This window comes from Doryrhamphus excisus, chromosome 23 (assembly GCF_030265055.1).
Source record: "Doryrhamphus excisus isolate RoL2022-K1 chromosome 23, RoL_Dexc_1.0, whole genome shotgun sequence".
Taxonomy (NCBI): domain Eukaryota; kingdom Metazoa; phylum Chordata; class Actinopteri; order Syngnathiformes; family Syngnathidae; genus Doryrhamphus; species Doryrhamphus excisus.
The window spans coordinates 876,032-902,805 of record NC_080488.1 but is presented as its reverse complement, the minus strand read 5'-3'; the positions used below and the strand labels follow the sequence as shown (position 1 = coordinate 902,805).

At 42.7% G+C, this 26,774-nt stretch overlaps 1 protein-coding gene across 2 annotated transcripts in view; it reads left to right on the top strand.

Moving 5' to 3' along the window:
* The window catches only part of ahnak (AHNAK nucleoprotein), a 32,236-nt gene extending 6,841 nt beyond the window's left edge, over positions 1 to 25,395 (top strand). Inside the window, exons 2-7 of one of the 2 annotated variants that reach the window (XM_058062956.1) lie at positions 1,270 to 1,341; positions 5,922 to 5,980; positions 6,088 to 6,244; positions 6,366 to 6,586; positions 7,859 to 11,690; positions 12,054 to 25,395. In XM_058062956.1, coding sequence (XP_057918939.1) covers positions 6,088 to 6,244; positions 6,366 to 6,586; positions 7,859 to 11,690; positions 12,054 to 24,664 — 16,821 coding nt within the window. In that variant the 5' untranslated portion in view covers positions 1,270 to 1,341; positions 5,922 to 5,980 and the 3' untranslated portion in view covers positions 24,665 to 25,395. Of the gene's footprint in view, positions 1 to 1,269; positions 1,342 to 5,921; positions 5,981 to 6,087; positions 6,245 to 6,365; positions 6,587 to 7,858 lie in introns of both variants that reach the window. The other variant, XM_058062955.1, reaches the window with a different exon arrangement.
* The last annotated feature ends 1,379 nt before the right edge of the window (positions 25,396 to 26,774 follow it).

Below are 26,774 nucleotides of genomic sequence, written 5' to 3'. Positions count from 1 at the left end.
AAGAAAAAGTGCTTCGCCTGACTTTTGTCTTGTTTTATAACCAGATATGAATCATGTGATTATACAGTCCAACCTTGGTTAGCAACGTCTGATTCCAGCTGAAACGTACATTAACCAAATCAACTTTTACTTTAAGTTACTTTTACCTTTATTGCAGATGTAGATTCTTGACGTGGCTCTTCCCAAAGAAGCGATGTGGCAGCGAGACCAACGCCTTCCTCTTGAAGCTGAGAAATAATACTGTTATTATTAGACGTCATATTTCAAGAAACAACTCATGACAAAAACAGGAAGGTGTTGGTTTCGTTGCCATGTTGTGTCTTTGGGACCCTGAAGGTAAAATAAACGTTCAACGTTCATTTATGCTTTTCACTCGTCTTTTACTTTGCCTGTAAAATTCCTCTACGCATGTAAAACTATAAAACGCATTTGTGTTAACATTTTTGAGAGTCGACCGCTGATGACATCACAGCTGATTTTGTTAGCAAGCTAAGAATGCTAACAGGGGCTTTTGCGATAAGCATTAAGAACCCGGTTGGAGTCATGCGGTGTATTCATAACACGATGAGACGCGCTCCTTGTTGGACACCAACTGGAGAATTTTGATGTACTGATATGATCATCGTGTCTTATTATTATCTTGTTATTACCTCCGCCAAGCACAAGCGCAGGTTATGTTTTTGTCGGGATCACTTTGTTTTTTTTGTGTTGAAAATAACTTGAAAAGTTCTAAACGGATTTGCATGAAATTTTCAGGATTTGTCTGAAATGGGATATGGAAAAAAACGATAAAAAAACGATGACTTTTTTTAGGCACTTTTGTGCACATAGTTTCGTTATTTGCGAACATAACTGCACAAAAAATGGTCAGAGCATGAACATGTTTCCAACAGGTTGTACAAAATATCACTGACACAAACAATGTAGGATTATATTTTGGTGGGAATCGCATCATGGGGGGGGGGGGGGGGACTACGGCGCTTGGTGGAGGTTAGCGCTGTCCGGGTGCTTTTCTAGCAGTCAGTGTGATCTCTCTTTTGAAATATTGAATTCCGGTGTGGGCTTCCACCATATCTCAGCCAATCAAGCAGCGAACCGAAATGCGTTGCTAAGTTTGCGACATGTGACCTTTGACAGGCGACTGATTGAATCCCCTGAGGTGTCAGAATGTGATAGCACTGTTCAGGAAAAGCCGAGTGTCTTTTTCCATCACACTTTGTAAGCTCTGCGTAAAAGGAATCCTAATTCTCCTGGCTTTTTTGTCAACAGAAGTCAAGACAACAAGAAGCAACGCATCGGACTGAAGGACTGAAGCCCTTGGCCTCGCTTGAGCTATCCAAGGTAATTGCCCTTGACATCATGTCAAGAAGAAATTCTCATACATCTGTTGCTGGTCAGGGAAGGGAAACTAAACTTATGACCCCCCCTAAAAAAAAAAACAAAAAAAAAAAACGTGCACACACTTCTGCTCTCCAAGGCCGTCCAGCCAGTGTGACCTCAGAACAGCCCTCCATTATGCACACGGGGACTAAAAAACAGTGTCGGAATGTTTGTTGCAAAGCTTCCTTTGAGTGGAAGACTGGAACGGAAACCTGATACTTTTGCACCCCCAGCCACCACCTGTTGCGCCCCTGCGTACCCCTTTCCCCCCCCTTCTTATGAAGCCGCCCGTCAAGCTGGTCTGTTTTCAGTCAGCAGCGTCGGGTGATTTATTCCTTTCCAGCGGAAAAGAGGCGCAGAGGCACGGCGGCGCTCGGCCCCTATTGGCCAATGACAGAGCAGGGAGACGCATCCATATGTTCCGTGGTCGCGGTCTATAATAAACTCTTAATAGAGGCTTTGTCCCGTCTTGGTTTGCTTCAAACGTATTCCTAACCACAGCAAATATGATACGATACTCTTTGTTCTTAAAGGAGTCGGGTAGTTTTAAGTCAGGGGAATGAAAAACAAAGACGACATCGTGACTGTTGTGGTGTGACGGCCCGCTTGGCTTCCTCACTATCGGCATGGAATATTAATATGATTTGGGATGAAGTGCTCCAGGATGTCCTATTAAATAGCTGCAGAACTGGTTATGCTGGGAGACAATGTGATCTAACGTTTCCAAGGAGGGGGGGGGGGGAGAGTCTGATACCTGAGAGGCAATCGGACTCGCGTCCCAACTCTTAACTCTCTCTGCTGCCGTATTTGCATTTCTGCTTTTTCTGGTTCTCTTCCACTCCCAGCGCTCCGAGGATGACGTTCCTCCTCCAGCAATTCCTCGGCTATCTTTTCTTTTTTTCTGTTTTTGTTAACTGTTTCCTGCCCTCTTCCGCCCCCTCCCACTAAAGGTCGTTTCCTCCCACCTCTGTTGCTGTTCCCTTGCCCTCCTCACCCCCCCCCCCTTCCCCTCCTCCCTCCGAACATTCTCATAGAAATATGGCACAAGTGTGAGAACAACCCAGCCCACATATTTCACGCTTTATCAGCGAGGGGGGAGAATTTGAAATATGAAAGGCTGAGCGCAAACAAACCTGCGACGTTTCACCACATCCAATTCAAAACGTTCAGATTGTTTGTTTGCATTTGTAGTTTCCACTGGATCACACTTAAAGTTGAAATGACACATATTGGAGACTCTTGGTCACGTGAACACTCAACGTTCCGATCCATTAGTCCCTCACTTACGGTCATACACCGGTCCCGGACCCGGATGTGATCACTGAATTTCCACAAAGTAGGATTCCTTGGAATAAATGGAATATTTTCATAGACCATAGAAAACCTGATTACACCTGTTTTTAAAACATTATTAGAGAGCCCTCTAGAGACGACATAGCACCCCTATAGTCAGCTTTACATTCATCGTGATAGTGGATATAATCAGAGAAAAGAAACCATTCTAGACTAAAATAGAAGTGGAAGTGAGGTCAGGGGTTCAGAGTTGGGTTTTAGTTGATCAGTTTTAGTTTATATTGATTTCGTTTATCTGTCGCCTGTGTTATTATTATTCTTATGTTATTGTGACATAAGACAGCTGGGATAGGCTCCAGCAGGCCCACGACCCTAGTGAGGATAAGTGGTATAGAAAATGGATGGATAGGAAGTTCAATAAAAAAAACCCTGTAGTCTGGCGCTTGTCTCACCGAACAATTCCTGACACCTAGTGGCCATTATAGAATACTACATTCACAATTTGTATGCATCTTCTGAATGCCTTATATTTGTACTATAGTTCATGTCAACATTTCAATGCTAGAAAGTACTTCATCCAGGCAAAAAATGTGCAAACGCTACGCCATATTCAACCACAGAACATCAGAATTTATGAATGGATATATGTTTGAAAGGACGACCGGACTAATCAAGTTTTGTGTCAATCATGTTAAACTTTCAAGTTGTGTTCTTGAGCATTGTCTTGTCTTGTAGGTTCATATTTCAAGCCTCAGTCAAGCCTGCATGACATAACAAGGCAGAGAGGCCATAAAGTTGCTGCCAGTTCCTGCCAGCGGTCCGCGGAAACTTTGGCATAATCTTTGGCGTAAACCTTGGCCTAAACTTTGGCGTAAACCTTGGCATAAACTTTGGCGTAAACCTTGGCATAAACTTTAGCATAAACTTTGGCATAAACCTTGGCGTAAACTTTGGCGTAAACCTTGGCGTAAACTTTGGCGTAAACATTGGCATAAACCTTGGCGTAAACCTTGGCGTAAACTTTGGCGTAAACGTTGGCGTAAACCTTGGCGTAAACTTTGGCGTAAACATTGGCGTAAACTTTGGCGTAAACATTGGTGTAAACTTTGGCGTAAACATTGGCGTAAACTTTTGCATAAACTTTGGCGTAAACCTTGGCATAAACTTTAGCATAAAGTTTGGCGTAAACCTTGGCGTAAACTTTGGCGTAAACATTGGCATAAACATTGGCGTAAACTTTGGCATAAACATTGGCGTAAACTTTTGCATAAACTTTGGCGTAAACCTTGGCATAAACCTTGGCATAAACTTTGGCATAAACTTTGGCGTAAACCTTGGCGTAAACCTTGGTGTAAACCTTGGCGTAAACTTTGGCGTAAACTTTGGCGTAAACCTTGGCATTAAACTTTGGCGTAAACCTTGGCATTAAACTTTGGCATGAACTTTGGCATAAACTTTGGCATAAACTTTGGCATAAACACTATCCATTCACGCCGCACGAGCATGCGCATCGACCCTGGTCCTTGGTATTTGCATCCCGAGTGCCTGTGAAAGTTTATTTTGGAACGTGGAATTGATATGATCTCACAGCGTTGCATTCATTTTCCAGCACCAGACTAAAAACGTCCCCGTGTTTATTCGCGCATTGCATGTTAGCTGCACATGGACACGGTCCAGCATGCTAGCAATGTCGGAATGCCGCCGCTCTGCGAATGCGTCTTAACTTTAATGAGAGGCGCGCCTTCTAAATTGGCCTTTCATCATTTATGTGTGTGTTCCAGAGACAACGTTTGTGTTGTTGTTTTGCTAACCATGAGCGATGATGTGCAGGAGGCCGCTGTGTTGTTTGTGTGTCTTCGCCTCGGGCTCCTCTTGAACCTTGTTTTGCTAAGTTCCAGAACAGTGGGGCACATTCACTGGTTGAAGCAGGAACTTGTACAAGCGTAGTCGTACCTCACTTTCACTCCGTCATTGTTGACATGGACAGTAAATTGTAGTGTTTTGTGGTTGGGTGCAGCGGATTAGCCAAACAAATACACATTTTGGCCTAAAATAAACATTTTCAAGCATGAAAATGGCAAAATTAACTGAAATACAAATACAAAGAATTAAGAAGATGTAGTAGTATTGCACATTGGTCGCTAGGTGTCAGTAATTGTTCGGGGAGACAAGCACCAGAATGTCGCCAATTAAGCTAAAACTCAACTCTGAACCTCTGATGTCACTTCCTGTCCTCCGCACGTCCGGAACACATTAACGGCAAAATCCACAATCACATGTTTTTATTAGTTTATTAAATGGCTTATTTTCTCTGATTATATCCACATCATTTGGAAATAGGGGTGTAAATGTGACTATAGGGTTGTTACTTCCTGCCTAGAGGGCTCTAATAATGTAAAAACTGTATTGAAAAGGGCATGAACAGGTTGGCTATTTTGCTTATAAAGAAGGAATCCTTCTTTGTGGAAATTCTCTTGGTCAGGTCAGGAACCAATTACCCGCCATAAACGAGGGATTACTGTATGACTAATTGTTGTTATAAAAGTGATTCATAGTGGAAGATGTTGGATAATATTTCTTAAAAAAAAAAAGTTTAACGCTGCCAGGACAGATGTGGGTGTGGCTCTCCAATGACTTGACAATGTCATCAAAGACTTTGACAACAATGACTGGGATGTTAGCCTGATGACTTCAGCGAATGCTAATGCTAATCAGTTCCGCTAACGTGAGTGTTACTATGTCATTCCCAGCATGACAACATTTTTCCCTTTGAGTCTGCCTCGCTGAATGCGTCCAATCAGGTTTAAGATTAGATAACGAATGTGTGGATTTCCATAAATCCTGAATGCTAATCAGAGCTTTTCTATGATTTATGTCTTATTTTATTGACACTAAAAAGTGCTTATGACTTGGAGGGAAATTTCAAGCCTATGACTTGTCGACTCGACTTGTCTTGTTTCGAAGAAGATGAGATAAGATCAGGAATAGTAGCACCTGGCAGTGCATGTTGTCATAAATGTTTTTGGCTTCATATGTGGCGTTGGATTCCATGTTGGACTGATTTGCGGAAGAGAACCACAGAGAGGTTTTGCTGTCTGGAAGGATTTTACCATCCTCTAGTGTTAATCTTTGGAATTACAACTATTTAACTCGGGCACAGAATTGCTCAGAGATGTGATGGAAACCACTTGGCCTCAAATGTTGCAGTACGTTTGTGAAGTTTTAAGCTTTTTTTCCTTTTTTTTCAGGAAGGTTGGAGGTGACGTTCTTTCCCACCAGGGCTTGAACGCAAAAGAAACAAAACAAGGTATCTCACGGTTCAAGACACACTTGCATCAAAGGAAAAACACAACTAAGCTCATTCTTATGTCCGTTAATATTATTATTATTAATTATTATTCTTATTATGTACAGATGGCTGACGAGGAGGAAACGAGGGAAGTGCTCTTTCCGGACTGGGAGGGTCCAGACAAAACTGGACTGACCATTGAGCGGACAAGTGAAGGAGAGATCTTTGTCAAAGAAGTGAAAGGAGAGTCACCTGCTGCACGATCTGGGAAAGTGTATGAAGGTAGCGTCACGCGTCCTGTTTATTTTTAAATAAAATTCAGCAACAAATTTAAAAATGTGACTCAAAAATCAGGAAAAAGCCAAAAGAAACAAACAAATGAACTTTTCAATTGAATCCGCAGGGGACCAGATCGTGGGGGCCACTGTCTACTTTGACAACATGAGCTCGGAGGAAACGGCTGAGCTCCTGAAGACGCTGAACCGTCACAAGGTTGGACTGAAACTACAAAACAAAGGCGACAAATCACCTGGCTACTCGCCCCTGAGCACGCCCTGTCGTTCCCCGATGGGCACCTTGACTTGGGAGGGGAGAGTTGGAAGCGCCAGTCCAGACATCATTCTCGTAAGTTCTTCAAATGTGGTGATTTCTAAATGAACAAATTAGTTAATTTGTTGTAGTACAACCTTGGTTAGTGTCGTTAATTCTCTCCAGATGGTCTGACTCTAACTGAAACCAACGCTAACCCAATCGTTTTTTTCCCAAATGTGAATCAAATTCATCCGTTCCAGAAAGCCAAAAATATTAACACAAGACACGTTTTTTATATATTACACAGTTTGGACAAGACAATTAAAAATTTACATAAAAAAATATACTGCATTTGGCTGGCGACTAGTTCAGGGTGTACCCCGCCTCTTGCCCAAAGTCAGCTGGGATAGGCTCCAGCATACCCCTGCGACCCTCGTGAGAATATGCGGCATAGAAAATGGCTGGGTCAAAAAATATAAATAAATATAAATGATGAATGAATGAAACACTTAAGGTTACTTAAGGTTAAAATCTGAATTTTAACCCAAAATGGAGCCAAAGAAAGTTGCCAGCATTTGGGAATGAAGGTCACCGTAACATTAAATGTTTATTCATCCCCTCCATTCAACATTTATATGCGTTTACAGTTGTTTTATGGATGTAAAACTATAAATATAAGGCGTATAAATATAACCAACACAAACTACAGTTGTTCCTCGCTACATACGGCCTACTATTAGTCAACTGGCATTTTTTCTCTTTCAATAATAATAATCATAATCATAATTACTGTTGTGGCCACAGCCCATAACAAGTTATAACTCAACTCGGAATCACCAATGTCACTTCCTGTCCGCCATCCATTCTGCTCTCTGAAGGTGAATCGATAATGTCTCTGATCATATCGACTATATTGGATAATGCAAACGTATTTCATGTCTGCAGGGCTCTTAAAAAAACATTTAGAAGATCGCAAACATGTTTTCTATGTCATAACTACAAAAATATTCCATATATAAATAAGGAATCGGGATTACATTGCATACTGTATGCTAACCAAAGAATGCCATCAAAACTAGGCAAAATTGTGGCGTTAAGCTAACTAAAAAACACGCTAACCAGGTCGGCTACTAAGCAAGGTTCCACTGTACACTGTATATATGTGTACATAGGGCTGGGTATCATTAAGATTGGAATTTTTATGTCAGTATTCCAAAAAGTTCTAAAACTATATCCTGCACAAGATAACAACAAAAAAAAAAACACCTGACAATTGCATCATCATACGGTATGTGAAAGTCCTTCCTGGTTATTCCTTCAACTTCAAATGAATATTCCCTATGTCTTTCATTTTTGTCCAACCAGAGTGGGGATGATGAGGACTATAAAAGGATTTACACAAAGAAGATCAAACCAAGGCTGAAGTCCGAGGACCTGGCCGAGGGAGTGGATGTGCGCACGGAGCGGCACAGCAGCACGAGCAGCGACGGCAGCACAGTGACGACCATCACCCGCCGTATCACCACCTACACCGTGGACATGCCGAGTGGCATCAGCGAGCAGCTTGAGCTTTCGAGCCCAGAGTTCAAGGGCCAAAGGCAAGAATCAGGGGACGGCTCGCCTGGTTTAAGAATGTCCCAGGGCAGTCCTTCTGGCAATGTGGGAGCCGAGGGAGGAGTTTTTGATTTAGGCAACGTCTCTTATAAACTAAGGGGAAACGCAAACACTGGTAGTAGGCACGTTTCAATGGGAGGGATGGGAAGTAGTGATGTGTTCACAGACAGCGAAAGCAGAGCGTCTGTACCAGGAAAAGGAAAGCAGATTTTGGTGACATCCATAGACAGAAGACAAGGCGATGAGGGAACAAAGGTGAGGGTACCTGAAGTTACTGTCACTCACCCACATGCAGAGGAATCGGGCACCATTCATATGCCAACAGTCTCGCTGAGTGAAGGTCATACGGATGCTGAAAGTGACCTGAAAGGTCCTTCTGCGAACGCTCACTTCAGCATTCAATCAAAGGTTTCTGACAGCAAATACGTTAAAGGTCCCGATATGAACATTGAAGTCACAAAGGGGGATTTCACAGCACCTCAGATAAACGTAACATCATTTGGAGCCAAGAGGTCAACTTTTGATATAAAAAGTCCAGAAGTGGATATTAGGCAGACAGGCCCCCAAATGGCTGGCAAAGTGAATGTGTCGACATCCAAGATAGAAGGCAACATAAAAACACCTGATGTTGTCATCCGGAGTCCTGAGGTAAACACTGAAGCCCTAAAAGGACAAGGTCCAAAAGTCACAATGAATATTCCCAAAGCTGACATCTCAAGACCAAGCATCTCCACGCCGAATGTGGAATTAAATCTAAAAGGCCCTGAAGTCACAGGTGATGGAGCTGTGTCAGTACCAGCTATTGAGGGAGATATAACAGGGCCACAAATGGATATCAGAGGCCCAAAAGTTGACATCAAGGGGTCTCCAAGTGGGTTTGAATTACCCAAGGTGAGAATGCCAGAAATCAGCTTTAAAGGTCCAAAACTGGAGGGCCCCGAAGGGCCCGAGGTAGACATTGGAGGACTTCGTGTTGATATTGACAGTCAAGGAGGAAAGATCAAGGCACCTCAAATAAAAACCACTGGATCCATCATCACTGCGCCAACCGTGGACCTGCGAGGCCCTGAAATGAAAGCTGATGTGTCAGAAATTAATATCAAAGGTCCAAAGTTTGACACCAAGGGATTGACGACTAAAATCACAGGACCAAACATCTCCAAGCCTAATATGGACTTCGATCGGACAGGACCAATGGTCAGAAGCAGTGTCGATGTGTCACTACCAAATGTACAAGCAACTGAAATTGAACTGACAGGACCCAAAATTGACACAAAAGGGCCCAAGACAGGCATTGATATTGACGTTACGGGCCCAAAGGTTGAATTGCCAAAAGTTGATGTCAACCTCCCGAAAACTGACATTGACGCACCGAATGTTGACATCAAAATCAAGGAATCGACAATCAAGATCCCTGGACTATCAGGACCAACCGTCTCAATGGGGAATGCGGACATCAATCTGACAGGCCCAAAAGTCAAAAGTGATGGAGATGCATCGGTAGAAACTGTCAAAGTTGGTATAAAAACACCAGGAATTGATATCAAAGGTCCAAAAATGGACACCGAGGGGTCTAAAACTGCATTTTCTTTGCCAAAATTTGGCTTAAAAGGTCCAAGCATAGAAGGTTCTAATGTTAACATCAACCTTCCCAAAGCAAACATCGATGTGAAGGTCCCAGATGTTGATGTCAAGCTCCCACAAGGTGAAGGTCCGAACGTGGTAGGTCCTGACATTGATATGAACTTCCACAAGTCTAATGTTGATGTCAAGGTCCCTGGGGTTAAATTGAAAGCACAAGAAGTTGATGTTACTCTCCCCGAAGCAGATCTTGAAGTACCAGATGCTGACACTGGTGGTCTAAGTGGCAAAATCAAGGGAGCCAAATTCAAGATGCCAAAAATATCGGGGCAAAACATCTCCATACCCGATATCGACTTACATCTGCAAGGTCCCAAGGTCAAAGGCAATGTAGATGTGACTGTACCAAACATCGAAGGAGAAAAAGCATCAGGAATGGATTTCAAAGGTCCAAAAGTCAAGATCCCTGAAGTCGATGTGTCAGCGATTGAAGGAGATATTAAAGCTCCAGAAATTGGATTTAAAGGCTCCAAGGTTGACATTAAGGGGCCAAACACTGGATTTGGTTTACCAAAATTCAAAATGCCTAATTTAGGTGTTAAAGGTGCAAATGTGGAAGCTCCCGAAATGGATGTCAAACTACCCAAGGCTAATATTGACGTTACGGGTCCTGAGACTGAATTGCAAGCCGATTTGAGCATTAAATATCCAAAACCGGACATCAAAACACCTGATTTTGACAGTGATGGTCTAAGTGGCAAGATCAAAGGACCCACATTCAAGATACCAAATATATCAGGTCCAAATGTGCCTGGTGTTGACATACAAGTGAAAGGTCCCGAGGTCAAAGGTGATGTAGATGTGTCTGTACCAAATATCAGAGGAGGAATAAAAGCACCAGGAATGGATATCAAAGGAGTCAAGATCCCAGAAGTCGACATTCAAAGTCCTGAAGTGGATGTCAGTCTGTCTGCAGCAGATTTGGATATTAAAGGACCTGAGTTGGATGTCAAAGGACCAGATGTTGACATTGACAGTCCCAGTTGTAAGATCAAGGGACCCAAATTCAAGATGCCAAAAATAACAGGACCAAAAATCTCCATGCCTGATGTGAACCTAAACTTGAAAGGTCCCGGGATGAAAGGCGATGTCGATGTGTCACTACCAAATGTCGAGGGAGATATACAACCTCCAGAAATGAATATCAAAGGACCCAATGTTGATGTGAAAGGTCCCGCGATTGGATTACCAAAATTCAAAATGCCAGAATTTGGTTTGAAAGGTCCTAAAGTCGAGAGTCCTGACGTCGACATAAACCTTCCCGAGGCTAATATGGATGTCAATATCCCAAAAGTTGATTTGGACATCAACACACCAGACGTTGATGTTGATGTTGATGTTGGAAAGACCAAGGGGCTCAAATTCAAGATGCCAAAAATAACAGGACCAAAAATCTCCATGCCTGATGTGAACCTGGATTTGAAAGGTCCCGGGATGAAAGGCGATCTAGATGTGTCACTACCAAATGTTGAGGGAGATATACAACCTCCAGAAATGAATATCAAAGGACCCAATGTTGATGTGAAAGGTCCCACGATTGGATTACCAAAATTCAAAATGCCAGAATTTGGGATGAAAGGTCCTAAAGTGGAGAGTCCTGACGTCGACATAAACCTTGGCGAGGCTAATATGGATGTCAATATTCCAAAAGTTGATTTGGACATCAACACACCAGATGTTGATGTTGATGTTGATGTTGGAAAGACCAAGGGGCTCAAATTCAAGATGCCAAAAATAACAGGACCAAAAATCTCCATGCCTGATGTGAACCTGGATTTGAAAGGTCCCGGGATGAAAGGCGATCTAGATGTGTCACTACCAAATGTCAAGGGAGATATACAACCTCCAGAAATGAATATCAAAGGACCCAATGTTGATGTGAAAGGTCCTACAATTGGTTTTGGATTACCAAAATTCAAAATGCCAGAATTTGGAATGAAAGGTCCTAAAGGGGAGAGTCCTGACGTCGACATAAACATTGGCGAGGCTAATATGGATGTCAATATCCCAAAAGTTGATTTGGACATCAACACACCAGACGTTGATGTTGATGTTGACGTTGATGTTGGAAAGATCAAGGGGTCCAAATTCAAGATGCCAAAAATAACAGGACCAAAAATCTCCATGCCTGATGTGAACCTGGATTTGAAAGGTCCCGGGATGAAAGGCGATCTAGATGTGTCACTACCAAATGTCAAGGGAGATATACAACCTCCAGAAATGAATATCAAAGGACCCAATGTTGATGTGAAAGGTCCCACGATTGGATTACCAAAATTCAAATTGCCAGAATTTGGGATGAAAGGTCCTAAAGTCGAGAGTCCTGACGTCGACATAAACCTTCCTGAGGCTAATATGGATGTCAATATCCCAAAAGTTGATTTGGACATCAACACACCAGATGTTGATGTTGATGTTGGAAAGACCAAGGGGCTCAAATTCAAGATGCCAAAAATAACAGGACCAAAAATCTCCATGCCTGATGTGAACCTGGATTTGAAAGGTCCCGGGATGAAAGGCGATCTAGATGTGTCACTACCAAATGTCGAGGGAGATATACAACCTCCAGAAATGAATATCAAAGGACCCAATGTTGATGTGAAAGGTCCCACGATTGGATTACCAAAATTCAAAATGCCAGAATTTGGGATGAAAGGTCCTAAAGTGGAGAGTCCTGACGTCGACATAAACCTTGGCGAGGCTAATATGGATGTCAATATTCCAAAAGTTGATTTGGACATCAACACACCAGATGTTGATGTTGATGTTGATGTTGGAAAGACCAAGGGGCTCAAATTCAAGATGCCAAAAATAACAGGACCAAAAATCTCCATGCCTGATGTGAACCTGGACTTGAAAGGTCCCGGGATGAAAGGCGATCTAGATGTGTCACTACCAAATGTCAAGGGAGATATACAACCTCCAGAAATGAATATCAAAGGACCCAATGTTGATGTGAAAGGTCCTACAATTGGTTTTGGCTTACCAAAATTCAAAATGCCAGAATTTGGAATGAAAGGTCCTAAAGTCGAGAGTCCTGACGTCGACATAAACCTTCCCGAGGCTAATATGGATGTCAATATCCCAAAAGTTGATTTGGACATCAACACACCAGACGTTGATGTTGATGTTGATGTTGGAAAGATCAAGGGGTCCAAATTCAAGATGCCCAAAATAACAGGACCAAAAATCTCCATGCCTGATGTGAACCTGGATTTGAAAGGTCCTGGGATCAAAGGCGATGTCGATGTGTCACTACCAAATGTCAAGGGAGATATACAACCTCCAGAAATGAATATCAAAGGACCCAATGTTGATGTGAAAGGTCCTACAATGGGTTTTGGCTTACCAAAATTCAAAATGCCAGAATTTGGAATGAAAGGTCCTAAAGTCGAGAGTCCTGACGTCAACATAAACCTTCCCGAGGCTAATATGGATGTCAATATTCCAAAAGTTGATTTGGACATCAACACACCAGACGTTGATGTTGATGTTGGAAAGATCAAGGGGTCCAAATTCAAGATGCCCAAAATAACAGGACCAAAAATCTCCATGCCTGATGTGAACCTGGATTTGAAAGGTCCTGGGATCAAAGGCGATGTCGATGTGTCACTACCAAATGTCAAGGGAGATATACAACCTCCAGAAATGAATATCAAAGGACCCAATGTTGATGTGAAAGGTCCTACAATGGGTTTTGGCTTACCAAAATTCAAAATGCCAGAATTTGGAATGAAAGGTCCTAAAGTCGAGAGTCCTGACGTCAACATAAACCTTCCCGAGGCTAATATGGATGTCAATATTCCAAAAGTTGATTTGGACATCAACACACCAGACGTTGATGTTGATGTTGGAAAGATCAAGGGGTCCAAATTCAAGATGCCCAAAATAACAGGACCAAAAATCTCCATGCCTGATGTGAACCTGGATTTGAAAGGTCCCGGGATGAAAGGCGATCTAGATGTGTCACTACCAAATGTCAAGGGAGATATACAACCTCCAGAAATGAATATCAAAGGACCCAATGTTGATGTGAAAGGTCCTACAATGGGTTTTGGATTACCAAAATTCAAAATGCCAGAATTTGGAATGAAAGGTCCTAAAGTCGAGAGTCCTGACGTCAACATAAACCTTCCCGAGGCTAATATGGATGTCAATATCCCAAAAGTTGATTTGGACATCAACACACCAGATGTTGATGTTGATGTTGATGTTGGAAAGATCAAGGGGTCCAAATTCAAGATGCCAAAAATAACAGGACCAAAAATCTCCATGCCTGATGTGAACCTGGATTTGAAAGGTCCCGGGATGAAAGGCGATGTTGATGTGTCACTACCAAATGTCAAGGGAGATATACAACCTCCAGAAATGAATATCAAAGGACCCAATGTTGATGTGAAAGGTCCTACAATGGGTTTTGGATTACCAAAATTCAAAATGCCAGAATTTGGAATGAAAGGTCCTAAAGTCGAGAGTCCTGACGTCAACATAAACCTTCCCGAGGCTAATATGGATGTCAATATTCCAAAAGTTGATTTGGACATCAACACACCAGATGTTGATGTTGATGTTGATGTTGGAAAGATCAAGGGGTCCAAATTCAAGATGCCAAAAATAACAGGACCAAAAATCTCCATGCCTGATGTGAACCTGGATTTGAAAGGTCCCGGGATGAAAGGCGATCTAGATGTGTCACTACCAAATGTCAAGGGAGATATACAACCTCCAGAAATGAATATCAAAGGACCCAATGTTGATGTGAAAGGTCCTACAATTGGTTTTGGCTTACCAAAATTCAAAATGCCAGAATTTGTAATGAAAGGTCCGAAAGTGGAGAGTCCTGACGTCGACATAAACCTTCCCGAGGCTAATATGGATGTCAATATCCCAAAGGTTGATTTGGACATCAACGCACCAGATGTTGATGTTGATGTTGGAAAGATCAAGGGGTCCAAATTCAAGATGCCAAAAATAACAGGACCAAAAATCTCCATGCCTGATGTGGACTTACACCTGAAATCTCCCAAGATCAAAGGCAATGTAGATGTGTCCGTCCCAAAAGTTGAGGGAGATATAAAAGTTCCAGAAATTGATATCAAAGGTTCAAAACCTGACATGAAAGGTCCTACCATTGGTTTTGGATTACCAAAATTCAAAATGCCAGAATTTGGTTTGAAAGGTCCAACAGTCGAGGGTCCAGAAATGGACATAAACATCCCCAAGGCTAATGTTGATATGAAGGTCCCTGAAGTTGACATTCAGGGCCCAGAAGTTGACGTCAGTCTCCCAAAATGTGATTTGGACATCAAAGGCCCAAAATTGGACATTGACGCACCAGATGTAGACGTCGGTGGTCTAGGCGGCAAGATCAAGGGACCCAAATTCAAAATGCCCAAAATATCAGGACCAAAAATCTCCATGCCTGATGTGGACTTACAACTGAAAGGCCCCAAGGGCAAAGGCGATGTAGATGTGTCAGTCCCTAAGGTTGAGGGGGATATAAAAGCTCCAGAAATTGATATCAAAGTTTCAAAACCTGACATGAAAGGCTCTGGCTTTGGATTACCGAAATTCAAAATGCCAGAATTTGCTTTGAAAGGTCCAACAGTAGAGGGTCCAGAAATAAACCTCCCCAAGGCTGATATTGATGTCAAGGTCCCTGAGGTGGACATTCAGGGCCCAAAAGTTGACGTCGGTGATTTGGACATCAAAGGCCAAAAATTGGACATCGAAGTACCAGATGTTGACATTGACAGTCCCAACTGGAAGATCAAGGGATCTAAATTCAAGATGCCAAAACTCTCAGGACCAAGCCTGCCCAGTGTGGACTTCAACCTGAAAAGCCCAAAAGTCAAAGGTGATGTAGATGTGTCAGTACCAGGAATTGAAGGCAATGTTAAAGCCCCAGAAATTGAACTAAAAGGCCCGAAAGTTGATATTAAGGGGTCCAACACTGGATTTGATTTACCAAAATTCAAACTACCGAAATTTGGTTTGAAAGGTCCAAACGTGGAATGTCCTGACTTTGATGTTGATGTTAAGGGCCCTGATGTTGAATTGCAAGCGCCAGAGTTGGATGTTAATCTCCCAAAAGCAGATTTGGACATTAAAGGTCCAACAATGGACATTGAAGCACCAGATGTTGAGATTGATGGTCTAGGTGGAAAGATCAAAGGACCCAAATTCAAGATGCCAAAATTATCAGGACCAAACATCTCCATGCCTGATGTTGACCTACATCTGAAGGGTTCTAAGGTCAAAGGCGATGTAGATGTTTCAGTACCAACCATCGAGGGAGCGCCAGCAATGGGTATCACAGGTCCCAAAGCAGACGTGAAAGGTCCTTCGATTGGTTTTGGATTACCGAAATTCAAAATGCCAGAATTTGGTTTCAAAGGTCCGAAAGTGGAGGGTCCACACATTGACATAAACCCCCCTGAGGCAAATTTTGATGCCAAAGTCCCCGAGGTGGATGTCAGTCTTCCTAAAGCTGATGTGGACATCAAAGGCCTGAAGATGGACATCGAAGGACCAGACGTTGATGTTGAGAGTCCCAGTTGGAAGCTGAAGGGACCTAATTTCAAGATGCCAAAAGTCAAAATGCCAGGATTTGGCTTTAAAGGTCCAAAACTAGAATGCCCTGACGTTGACGTCAACCTTCCCAAACCTAACATTGATGTCAACATGCCAAAGGTTGACGTTGAAGGCCCTGAATTTGATGTCAGCCTTCCAAAAGCTGATATAGACATGAAGGGCCCTAAGGTGGACATCGAAGGACCAGATGTTGACGTTGATAGCCCCAGTTGGAAGTTCAAAGGGCCAAATTTCAAGATGCCAAAAGTCAAAATGCCAGAATTTGGCTTCAAGGGTCCTGACATTGATGTCAACGTTCCCAAGGCTAATATTGATGTCAACATGCCAGACATTGATGCCAGTCTTCCAAAAACCGATATAGACATGAAGGGCCCTAAGGTGGACATCGAAGGACCAGATGTTGATGTTGATAGCCCCAGTTGGAAGTTCAAAGGGCCGAATTTCAAGATGCCAAAAGTCAAAATGCCAGAATTTGGCTTCAAGGGTCCTGACATTGATGTCAACGTTCCCAAGGCTAATATTGATGTCAACATGCCAGACATTGATGCCAGTCTTCCAAAAACCGATATAGACATAAAGGGCCCTAAGGTGGACATCGAAGGACCAGATGTTGATGTTGATAGTCCCAGTTGGAAGCTGAGGGGACCTAATTTCAAGATGCCAAAAATTTCAGGCCCAAAAATCACCGTGCCCAGTCTGGACATCAATATGAAACGCCCAAAATTGAAAGGAGATGTAGATGTGTCAGTACCAAATATTGAGGGGAACATAAAAGCACCGGAAATTGACATGAAAGGACCAACCCTTGACATTAAGGGACCGAACGCTGCGTTTGAATTACCAAAAATCAAAATGCCAGAATTCAACCTAAAGAGTCCAAATCTAGAGGGCCCTGACATTGATGTGAACCTTACCAAGGCTAACCTTGATGTCAAGGTCCCTGATGTTAAATTGCAAGCTCCAGAAGTTGATATTGATCTCCCGAAAGCAGATTTGGACATTAAAGGCCCGGAATTGGACATTGCAGCACCAAATGTTGATGTTGATAGCCCCAGTTGGAAGTTCAAAGGACCTAATTTCAAGATGCCAAAACTATCAGGACCAAAAATCTCCATGCCTGATGTGGACTTCAATCTGAAAGGCCCCAAGGTCAAAGGCGATGTCGATGTGTCAATACCAAACATCGAGGGAGAAATAACAGCACCAGAAATGGATATCAAAGGTCCAAAAGCTGGCGTGAAAGGTCCGACGGTTGATTTTGGATTACCAAAATTCAAAATGCCAGAATTTGGTTTGAAAGGTCCAAAAGTGGAGGGTCCAAATGTCGACATCAAACTCCCCAAAGGTAGCCTTGATGTCAAGGTCCCTGATGTTAAACTGCAAGCACCAGAAGTTGATATTAATCTCCCGAAAACAGATTTGGACATTGAAGGCCCAGAATTGGACATTGAAGGACCAAATGTTGATGTTGATGGTCTAGGTGGCAAGATCAAGGGACCCAAATTCAAGATGCCAAAACTATCAGGACCAAAAATCTCCATGCCTGATGTGGACTTCAATCTGAAAGGCCCCAAGGTCAAAGGCGATGTTGATGTGTCAATACCAAACATCGAGGGAGAAATAACAGCACCAGAAATGGATATCAAAGGTCCAAAAGCTGGCGTGAAAGGTCCTACAGTTGATTTTGAATTACCAAAATTCAAAATGCCAGAATTTGGTTTGAAAGGTCCAAAAGTGGAGGGTCCAGATGTCAATATCAACCTCCCCAAGGCTAAAGTAGATGTCAATCTCCCAAAGACGAATTTGGACATCAAAGGCCCGGAGATTGACATTGAAGGACCAGATGTTGACATTGACAGTCCCAGTTGGAAGATCAAGGGACCAAAATTCAAGATGCCAAAACTATCAGGACCACACATCTCTATGCCCGATGTTGATTTCAATATTAAAGGCTCTAAACTCAAAGGTGATGTTGATGTGTCATCACCAAATATTGAGGGAAACATTAAAGGACCCGACGTGGACATAAGTGGTCCAAAAATGGACATAAAAGGGATTACAACTCCAGAAATTGACATTAAAAAACCGGATGTTGATATTCAGAGTCCAGGTGGCAAGATCAAGGGACTAAAATTCAAGATGCCAAAACTCTCTGGACCAAACATCTCCATGCCTGACGTGGATTTCAATTTGAAAGGCCACAAGATCAAAGGGGATGTAGACGTGTCAGTACCACATATCGAAGGAGATGCAAAAGCACCCGAAATTGATATAAAAGGTCCTAAAGTTGACATTAAGGGATCCAAGTCTGGGTTTGAATTACCAAAAATCAAAATGCCAGAATTTGGTTTTAAAGGTACCAAACCAGAGTGTCCCGATATTGACGTCAACCTTCCCAAAGCTAATATTGATGTCAACATCCCAGGGGTTGACATTGAAGGCCCCAAAGTTGATGTCAGTCTTCCAAAAGCTGATTTGGACATGAAGGGCCCTAAGGTGGACATTGGAGGACCAGATGTTGATGTTGATAGCCCCAGTTGGAAGTTCAAAGGACCTAATTTCAAGATGCCAAAAGTCAAAATGCCAGAATTTGGCTTCAAGGGTCCTGACATTGATGTCAACGTTCCCAAGGCTAATATTGATGTCAACATGCCAGACGTTGACGCCAGTCTTCCAAAAGCTGATATAAACATGAAGGGCCCTAACGTGGACATCGAAGGACCTGATGTTGATGTTGATAGTCCCAGTTGGAAGTTCAAAGGGCCGAATTTCAAGATGCCAAAAGTCAAAATGCCAGAATTTGGATTTAAGGGTCCAAATCTAGAATGCCCCGAAGTTGATGTCAACGTTCCCAAGGCTAACATTGATGTCAACATGCCAGACGTTGATGTCAGTCTTCCAAAAGCTGATATAAACATGAAGGGCCCTAAGGTGGACATCGAAGGACCAGATGTTGACGTTGATAGTCCCAGTTGGAAGTTCAAAGGACCTAATTTCAAGATGCCAAAAGTCAAAATGCCAGAATTTGGCTTCAAGGGTCCTGACATTGATGTCAACGTTCCCAAGGCTAACATTGATGTCAACATGCCAGACGTTGATGCCAGTCTTCCAAAAGCTGATATAGACATGAAGGGCCCTAACGTGGACATCGAAGGACCTGATGTTGATGTTGATAGCCCCAGTTGGAAGTTCAAAGGGCCGAATTTCAAGATGCCAAAAGTCAAAATGCCAGAATTTGGCTTTAAGGGTCCTGACATTGATGTCAACGTTCCCAAGGCTAATATTGATGTCAACATGCCAGACGTTGATGCCAGTCTTCCAAAAGCCGATATAGACATGAAGGGCCCTAAGGTGAACATCGAAGGACCAGATGTTGATGTTGATAGCCCCAGTTGGAAGTTCAAAGGGCCGAATTTCAAGATGCCAAAAGTCAAAATGCCAGAATTTGGCTTTAAGGGTCCTGACATTGATGTCGACGTTCCCAAGGCTAATATTGATGTCAACATGCCAGACGTTGATGCCAGTCTTCCAAAAGCTGATATAGACATGAAGGGCCCTAAGGTGAACATCGAAGGACCTGATGTTGATGTTGATAGTCCCAGTTGGAAGTTCAAAGGACCTAATTTCAAAATGCCAAAAGTCAAAATGCCAGAATTTGGCTTCGAGGGTCCTGACATTGATGTCAACGTTCCCAAGGCTAATATTGATGTCAACATCCCAGACGTTGATGCCAGTCTTCCAAAAGCTGATATAAACATGAAGGGTCCTAAGGTGGACATCGAAGGACCAGATGTTGATGTTGATAGCCCCAGTTGGAAGTTCAAAGGGCCGAATTTCAAGATGCCAAAAGTCAAAATGCCAGAATTTGGCTTCAAGGGTCCTGACATTGATGTCAACGTTCCCAAGGCTAATATTGATGTCAACATGCCAGACGTTGATGTCAGTCTTCCAAAAGCCGATATAAACGTGAAGGGCCCTAACGTGGACATCGAAGGACCAGATGTTGATGTTGATAGTCCCAGTTGGAAGCTCAAGGGACCTAATTTCAAGATGCCACAAATCTCAGGCCCAAACATCACCATGCCAAATCTGGACATCAAGATGAAACGCCCCAAACTGAAAGGGGATGTAGATGTGTCAGTACCAAATATCGAGGCAGATATACAAGTACCCGAAATTGATGCAAAAGGTGATCTTGATGTATCAGGACCAAGTATGAAGGGGGATATAAAAGCCCCAGAACTGAAACTCAAAGGCCCCACACTTGAAATCCAGGGATCCAAGAGTGGATTTGACTTACCAAAATTAAAAATGCCAGAATTTGGCTTCAAAGGTCCGAAGGTAAAAGCACCAGAAGTTGACGTAAGCCTCCCCACATCCAAGGGTAATATCGAAGGAAACATTCAATTGCCAAAAACAGAACTTGACATTTCAGATGTTGCCGTTGATGTTCCTGAAATCAGCACAAAGAAACCGAAATTCAAAATGCCAAAGTTTGGATTCAAGGGTCCAAAAAAGACTAAAATAGATTTAAAAGTACCAAGTGTCGATGTGAAAGGTCCAAAGTTGGAAGATCCTGATTTTGACATCAGCCTCCCCAAGGCAAATATTGATGTTGACATGGACAGTCCCACCGGTAAGATCAAGGGATCAAAATTCAAGATGCCAGATGTGGACTTCGGTCTGAAAGGCGCTAAACATACAGGTGATTTGGACTTGTCACTACCAAATATTGAGGGAGAAATGAAAGGACCCAAAATTAACGTCAAAGTCCCCGAGGGTGGCATCAAGGGACCTAATATGGGATTTGAATTGCCAAAATTCAAAATGCCACAATTTGGCATCAAAGGTCCACAAGCGCAGTGTCCTGACATTGACGTCAACCTTCCCAAAGCTAATATTGACGTCAATGTCCCCGGGGTTGACATGAAAGGGCCTCAAGTTGACGTCAGTCTCCCAAAAACTGATGTGGACATTAAATGCCCCAAGATGGACATTGAAGGACCGGATGTTGACATTGACAGTCCCAGTTGGAAGATCAAGGGGCCAAAATTGAAGATGCCAAAACTGCAAGGACCAAACATCTCCTTGCCTGATGTGGATTTCAGTGTAAAAGGCCCTAAACTCAAAGGTGATGTAGATGTGTCAGCGCCAAGTATTGAGGGAGACCTACAAGCACCTGATGTGGACATCAGCGGCCCAAATGTTGGCATAAAGGGTTCCACCTCTGGTTTTGGATTGCCCAAATTCAAAATGCCCGAATTTGGCATCAAAGGTCCAAAACTGGAGGGTGTAGAAGTTGATGTCAATCCCCCAACAGCTGATGTGGACATCAAATGCCCTGAGATGAATCTCCCAAAAGCTGATTTGGACATTGAAGGACCAGATGTTGACATTGACAGTCCCAGTTGGAAGATCAAGGGGCCAAAATTGAAGATGCCAAAACTGACAGGCCCAAACATCTCCTTGCCTGATGTTGATTTCAATGTGACGGGCCCGAAACTCAAAGGTGATCTAGATGTGTCAGCACCAAGTATTGAGGGAGACCTACAAGCACCTGATGTGGACATCAGCGGCCCAAATGTTGGCATAAAGGGTTCCACCTCCGGTTTTGGATTGCCAAAATTCAAATTGCCAGATTTTGGCTTCAAAGGTCCAAAACTGGAGGGCGCAGAAGTTGATGTCAGTCCCCCAACAGCTGATGTGGACATCAAATGCCCTGAGATGAGCATTGAAGGACCAGATGTTGACATTGACAGTCCCGGTTGGAAGATCAAGGGACCAAAACTCAAGATGCCCAAAGTCTCAGGACCAAACCTCTCCATGCCCAATGTTGATTTGAATATTAAAGGCCCAAAACTCAAAGGTGATGTGGATGTGTCAGTGCCAAATATAGAGGGAGACATAAACATATCTGATGTGGACATCAAAGGTCCAAAAGTTGACATTGAGGGACCGAAGGCTGGAATAGCATTTCCAAAAATCAAAATGCCTGGATTTGCCATCAAAGGTCCAAAAATGGAGGGTCCGGATGTTGACATAAACCTTCCCAACACTAATATTGATGTCAAGGCCCCAGAAATTGATGTGAATCTCCCAAAAGCTGATTTGGACATTGAAGGACCAGATGTTGACATCGACAGTCCCAGTTGGAAGATCAAGGGACCAAAATTCAAGATGCCAAAACTGACAGGCCCAAACATCTCTATGCCCGATGTTGATTTCAATGTGACGGGTCCGAAACTCAAAGGCGATGTAGATGTGTCAGCACCAAATATAGAGGGAGACATAAACGTCAGAGGCCCAAATGTTGACATAAAGGGTCCCACATCTGGTTTTGGATTGCCAAAAATGAAAATGCCAGAATTTGGCTTCAAAGGTCCAAAAGTGGAGAGTCCAGACACGGACATAAAACTCCCCAAAGCTAATATTCATGTGAAGGCCCCAGAAGTTGATGTCAATCTCCCAAAAGCTGATTTGGACATTAAATGCCCCGAGATGAGCATTGAAGGACCAGATGTTGACACTGACAGTCCCAGTTGGAAGATTAAAGGACCAAAAATCAAGATGCCAAAACTGACAGGACCAAATATCACCATGTCTGATGTGGATTTGAATATAAAAGGCCCTAATCTAAAAGGTGATGTCGATGTATCAGCACCAAGTATTGAGGGAGCCATACAAGCACCTGACGTGGACATCAAAGGTCCACAAGTCGACATCGAGGGACCCAAGACTGGAATAGGATTTCCAAAAATCAAAATGCCTGAATTTGGCTTTAAAGGTCCAAAAGTGGAAGGTCCGAGCATTCCAAAGGGCAATATTGACATCAAGGTTCCGGAGCTTGACATTGAAGGCCCTCAAATTGACGTTGGGCTACCAACAGCCGATTTGGACTCCGAGCTGAACATCCGAGGACCAGATGTTGACATTGGCGGTCCGAGTGGTAAGATCAAGGGATCTAAATTAAAGATGCCAAAACTCCCCGGAGCAAAGATCTCCATGCCAAATGTTGATGTCCATGTGAAAAGTCCCGACCTTAAAGGTAATGTAGACGTGTCAGAACCAAGTTTTGATGGAAAAATAAAAACAGCAGGATTGGATGTCAAAGGTCCAAAAGTTGCCACAAAGGGTCCCAAGGGTGCCTTTGAAGGCCCCAGCATTAAAGGAGAAGTGGATGTCTCATACCCTGATGTGGATGTCAACATAAAGGGGAAAAAGGGTAAATTTAAACTTCCTAAAGTCACAGGAAAGGGAAAGAAATCCGATTTTGACACAGAAACACCAACAATCGATGTCGATGTAGACACACCCAAAACGAACGTTCAAAGAACAAAAGTGAAGAAGCCTCTTTTTGGTAAGCTACATTTTCCTGATGTGGAATTTGATATCAAATCCCCCAAAGTGAAAGGTGATGGATCTTTATCTGAGGATCTGAAATCCCCCGATATCGGCTTCCAGGGTTCTGTTAGCAACAGTCAGGATATTACCCTTGAAGGCTCAGATGTGAGATTAAAGACACCCCAAATCCGACTTCCAAGCAGCACAATCGGGGGCCTTCGATATCCCGAAGGTACAGTCACATTTCCTAAGCTCAAGTTACCAAGGTTCGGTTTTAGTTTGCCCCAGTTTGAGGACCAGGCAGGCGATGGAAAAGGATCACTGAACATTGCAGCTCGTGGAGGGCTTCACGGTTCGCAGGATATTGCCGTTTCTAGTCCAGAAATAAGGTCGGGTGAAGGAAAGATGAAGGTTAAGATACCAAATTTCTTTGGAAAATCAAAAGCAAAAGGCAGGAGCGCAGGGGACCTTCGAGGTCCAGAGGTAGAACTGAGTTCAGGTGGAAAAGGCAAGGTCTCGAAAGATTTCAGTCTCCATAGCGGAGAGGGAAAATTACATTTAGAGGGAGACGCTGGACTCAGTGTTTCGCCCAAAAGTAAGTCAGCGTCACTGGATCTTTTCAAGAAGTCGAGGCATCGTTCGTCCTCTGATGAGGGTGGGCTTACAGTTGCTTCCCCTTCGGGACACCTCGAAGCGGAGGACGCTGGTATTTCACTCGACCTCAAGGGACCAAAAGTGGAAGGAAAGAAAGGCAAGTTGAAATTTGGCACGTTTGGAGGTTTTGGTTCAAAGTCGAAGGGCTCGTACGAAGTGACGTACGGCGAGGCCGGTGCGGCGGCGGCAGAGGGGAGCGCAGGTGTGTCGTTGACCACCCCAAAATCGAGATTGTCATCGTCGTCGTCGTCCAGCAGTGACATTGGGTCAAGGGGTGCTTTCAAATTACCCAAAATTGAACTCTCTGTATCGCCAAAGAATGAATAATTAGTTGATGACTTAAATTCACTGATCTGAAAACGGTTCTCTCAGTACAGGAAATAAGTCCAAGGCCGAGAAAACACAAATCCATCTCATAAGTAATACGGACAAAGCAGAGAGTTTAAGCCCCATCAGACTGTAAATAAGATCGAAATGTATTGTAATAAATATTGTTTTTTTTTTTTGTACATAGTCAAGATTTATTGAGCATACGCCACCAAATTTTCCACTAATGACTTTGCTTCTGCTATTGCTATTTTGTCCTGTTTCATTCAATTAAAAAAATGTCGATGAACGGTTGTGGTATAATTCTGGTCAGAGTAGTTATTTGAAGGAAAGTGTTGTTTCTACAGCAGTTATAGACAGTTTTACTTCAACGCTTTGATTTTGTTTAACCAGCGCGGAAATACTTCTGCATCCTAAACGGGGGCCTGTATAACAACATATTGTATTCTTTTCAGTGTGATGATGTTTCATAGAGCATAAATGCAGTCACCGTGTTTAGAAACTGTCATGTATTTTCCTGCACATTTTTGTCACCCTTCAAAGATTTAGCCACATTTGGATGTTACTTTCAGTCGAATCTCTTTTATTGTACCTTCTCTTTTCACAATAAAATGCAATTAAATGTCATTGTTGGTGTTTGTAAATTGATCAGACGTGAGATCAGATTTGTTTTTCTCCATTTTTTGTGTGCATTCTGTCAGATAAAAACAATTAAATTGTATAGAAAGTTCGATGAGTGTTTCTTCTGATGTTTTTTGGGGGAATTTCATCACAATTCTGGGGTGCAGCTTTGAGCCAGTGGTCTGTGACCAAAGGGTTGCAAATTCCTCGTGTTGTACCAAACAATGTAAACAATGTAAATGTAATATGGAGCCGAGTAGAACTGCAAATATCACTAAGAGGTTGTGATGAATGTTAAAGTGAGCTTATAATCGTTTAGTGCTGTCTTCAACTCTGGATTTTCCTATTTGATTATAATTCGTTAGACTCTGTCTGTGGTTGACAAATCGTTCAACATTGTCGTCGTTTTTTTGGATGTGCCGATAAAGTCAGAATGTGACTGGGAGACGTGTAGCGTCCACGGCTGTCCACCTGTATCAGGAAAAACTAATGATTATTGTTACGTAGAACTACTTCCTTGTTTAAATATACACATTTCACCATTTACTTGCAATTCCTATTAAGATGGCTGCACAGTGGAGCAGTGGTTAAGATGTTGGCCACATGGGAAGACCCGGGTTTGATTCCCGAGTTTGCATGTTCTCCCTGTGCGTGGGTTTATATCCGTGTTGAGTCATCGATACTGCTATACTACAAGCTTTACACAGACTACTGTAAAGTATATGTATCCATGTTGAGTCATCGATACTGCTATACTACAAGCTTTACACAGACTACTGCAAAGTATATGTATCGGTGTTGAGTTATCGATACTGCTATACTACAAGCAGACTACTGTAAAGTGTATCCGTGTTGAGTCATCGATACTGCTATACTACAAGCTTTACACAGACTACTGTAAAGTATATGTATCCATGTTGAGTCATCGATACTGCTATACTACAAGCAGAGTACTGTAAAGTATGTCCGTGTTGAGTCATCGATACTGCTATACTATAAGCTTTACACAGACTACTGTAAAGTATATGTATCCATGTTGAGTCATCGATACTGCTATACTACAAGCTTTACACAGAGTATTGTAAAGTATGTCCGTGTTGAGTCATCGATACTGCTATACTACAAGCTTTACACAGACTACTGTAAAGTATATGTATCGGTGTTGAGTCATCGATACTGCTATACTATAAGCTTTACACAGACTACTGTAAAGTATATGTATCCATGTTGAGTCATCGATACTGCTATACTACAAGCTTTACACAGAGTACTGTAAAGTATATCCGTGTTGAGTCATCAATACTGCTATACTACAAGCTTTACACAGACTACTGTAAAGTATATGTATCCATGTTGAGTCATCGATACTGCTATACTACAAGCTTTACACAGACTACTGTAAAGTGTATCCGTGTTGAGTCATCGATACTGCTATACTACAAGCTTTACACAGACTACTGCAAAGTATATGTATCGGTGTTGAGTCATC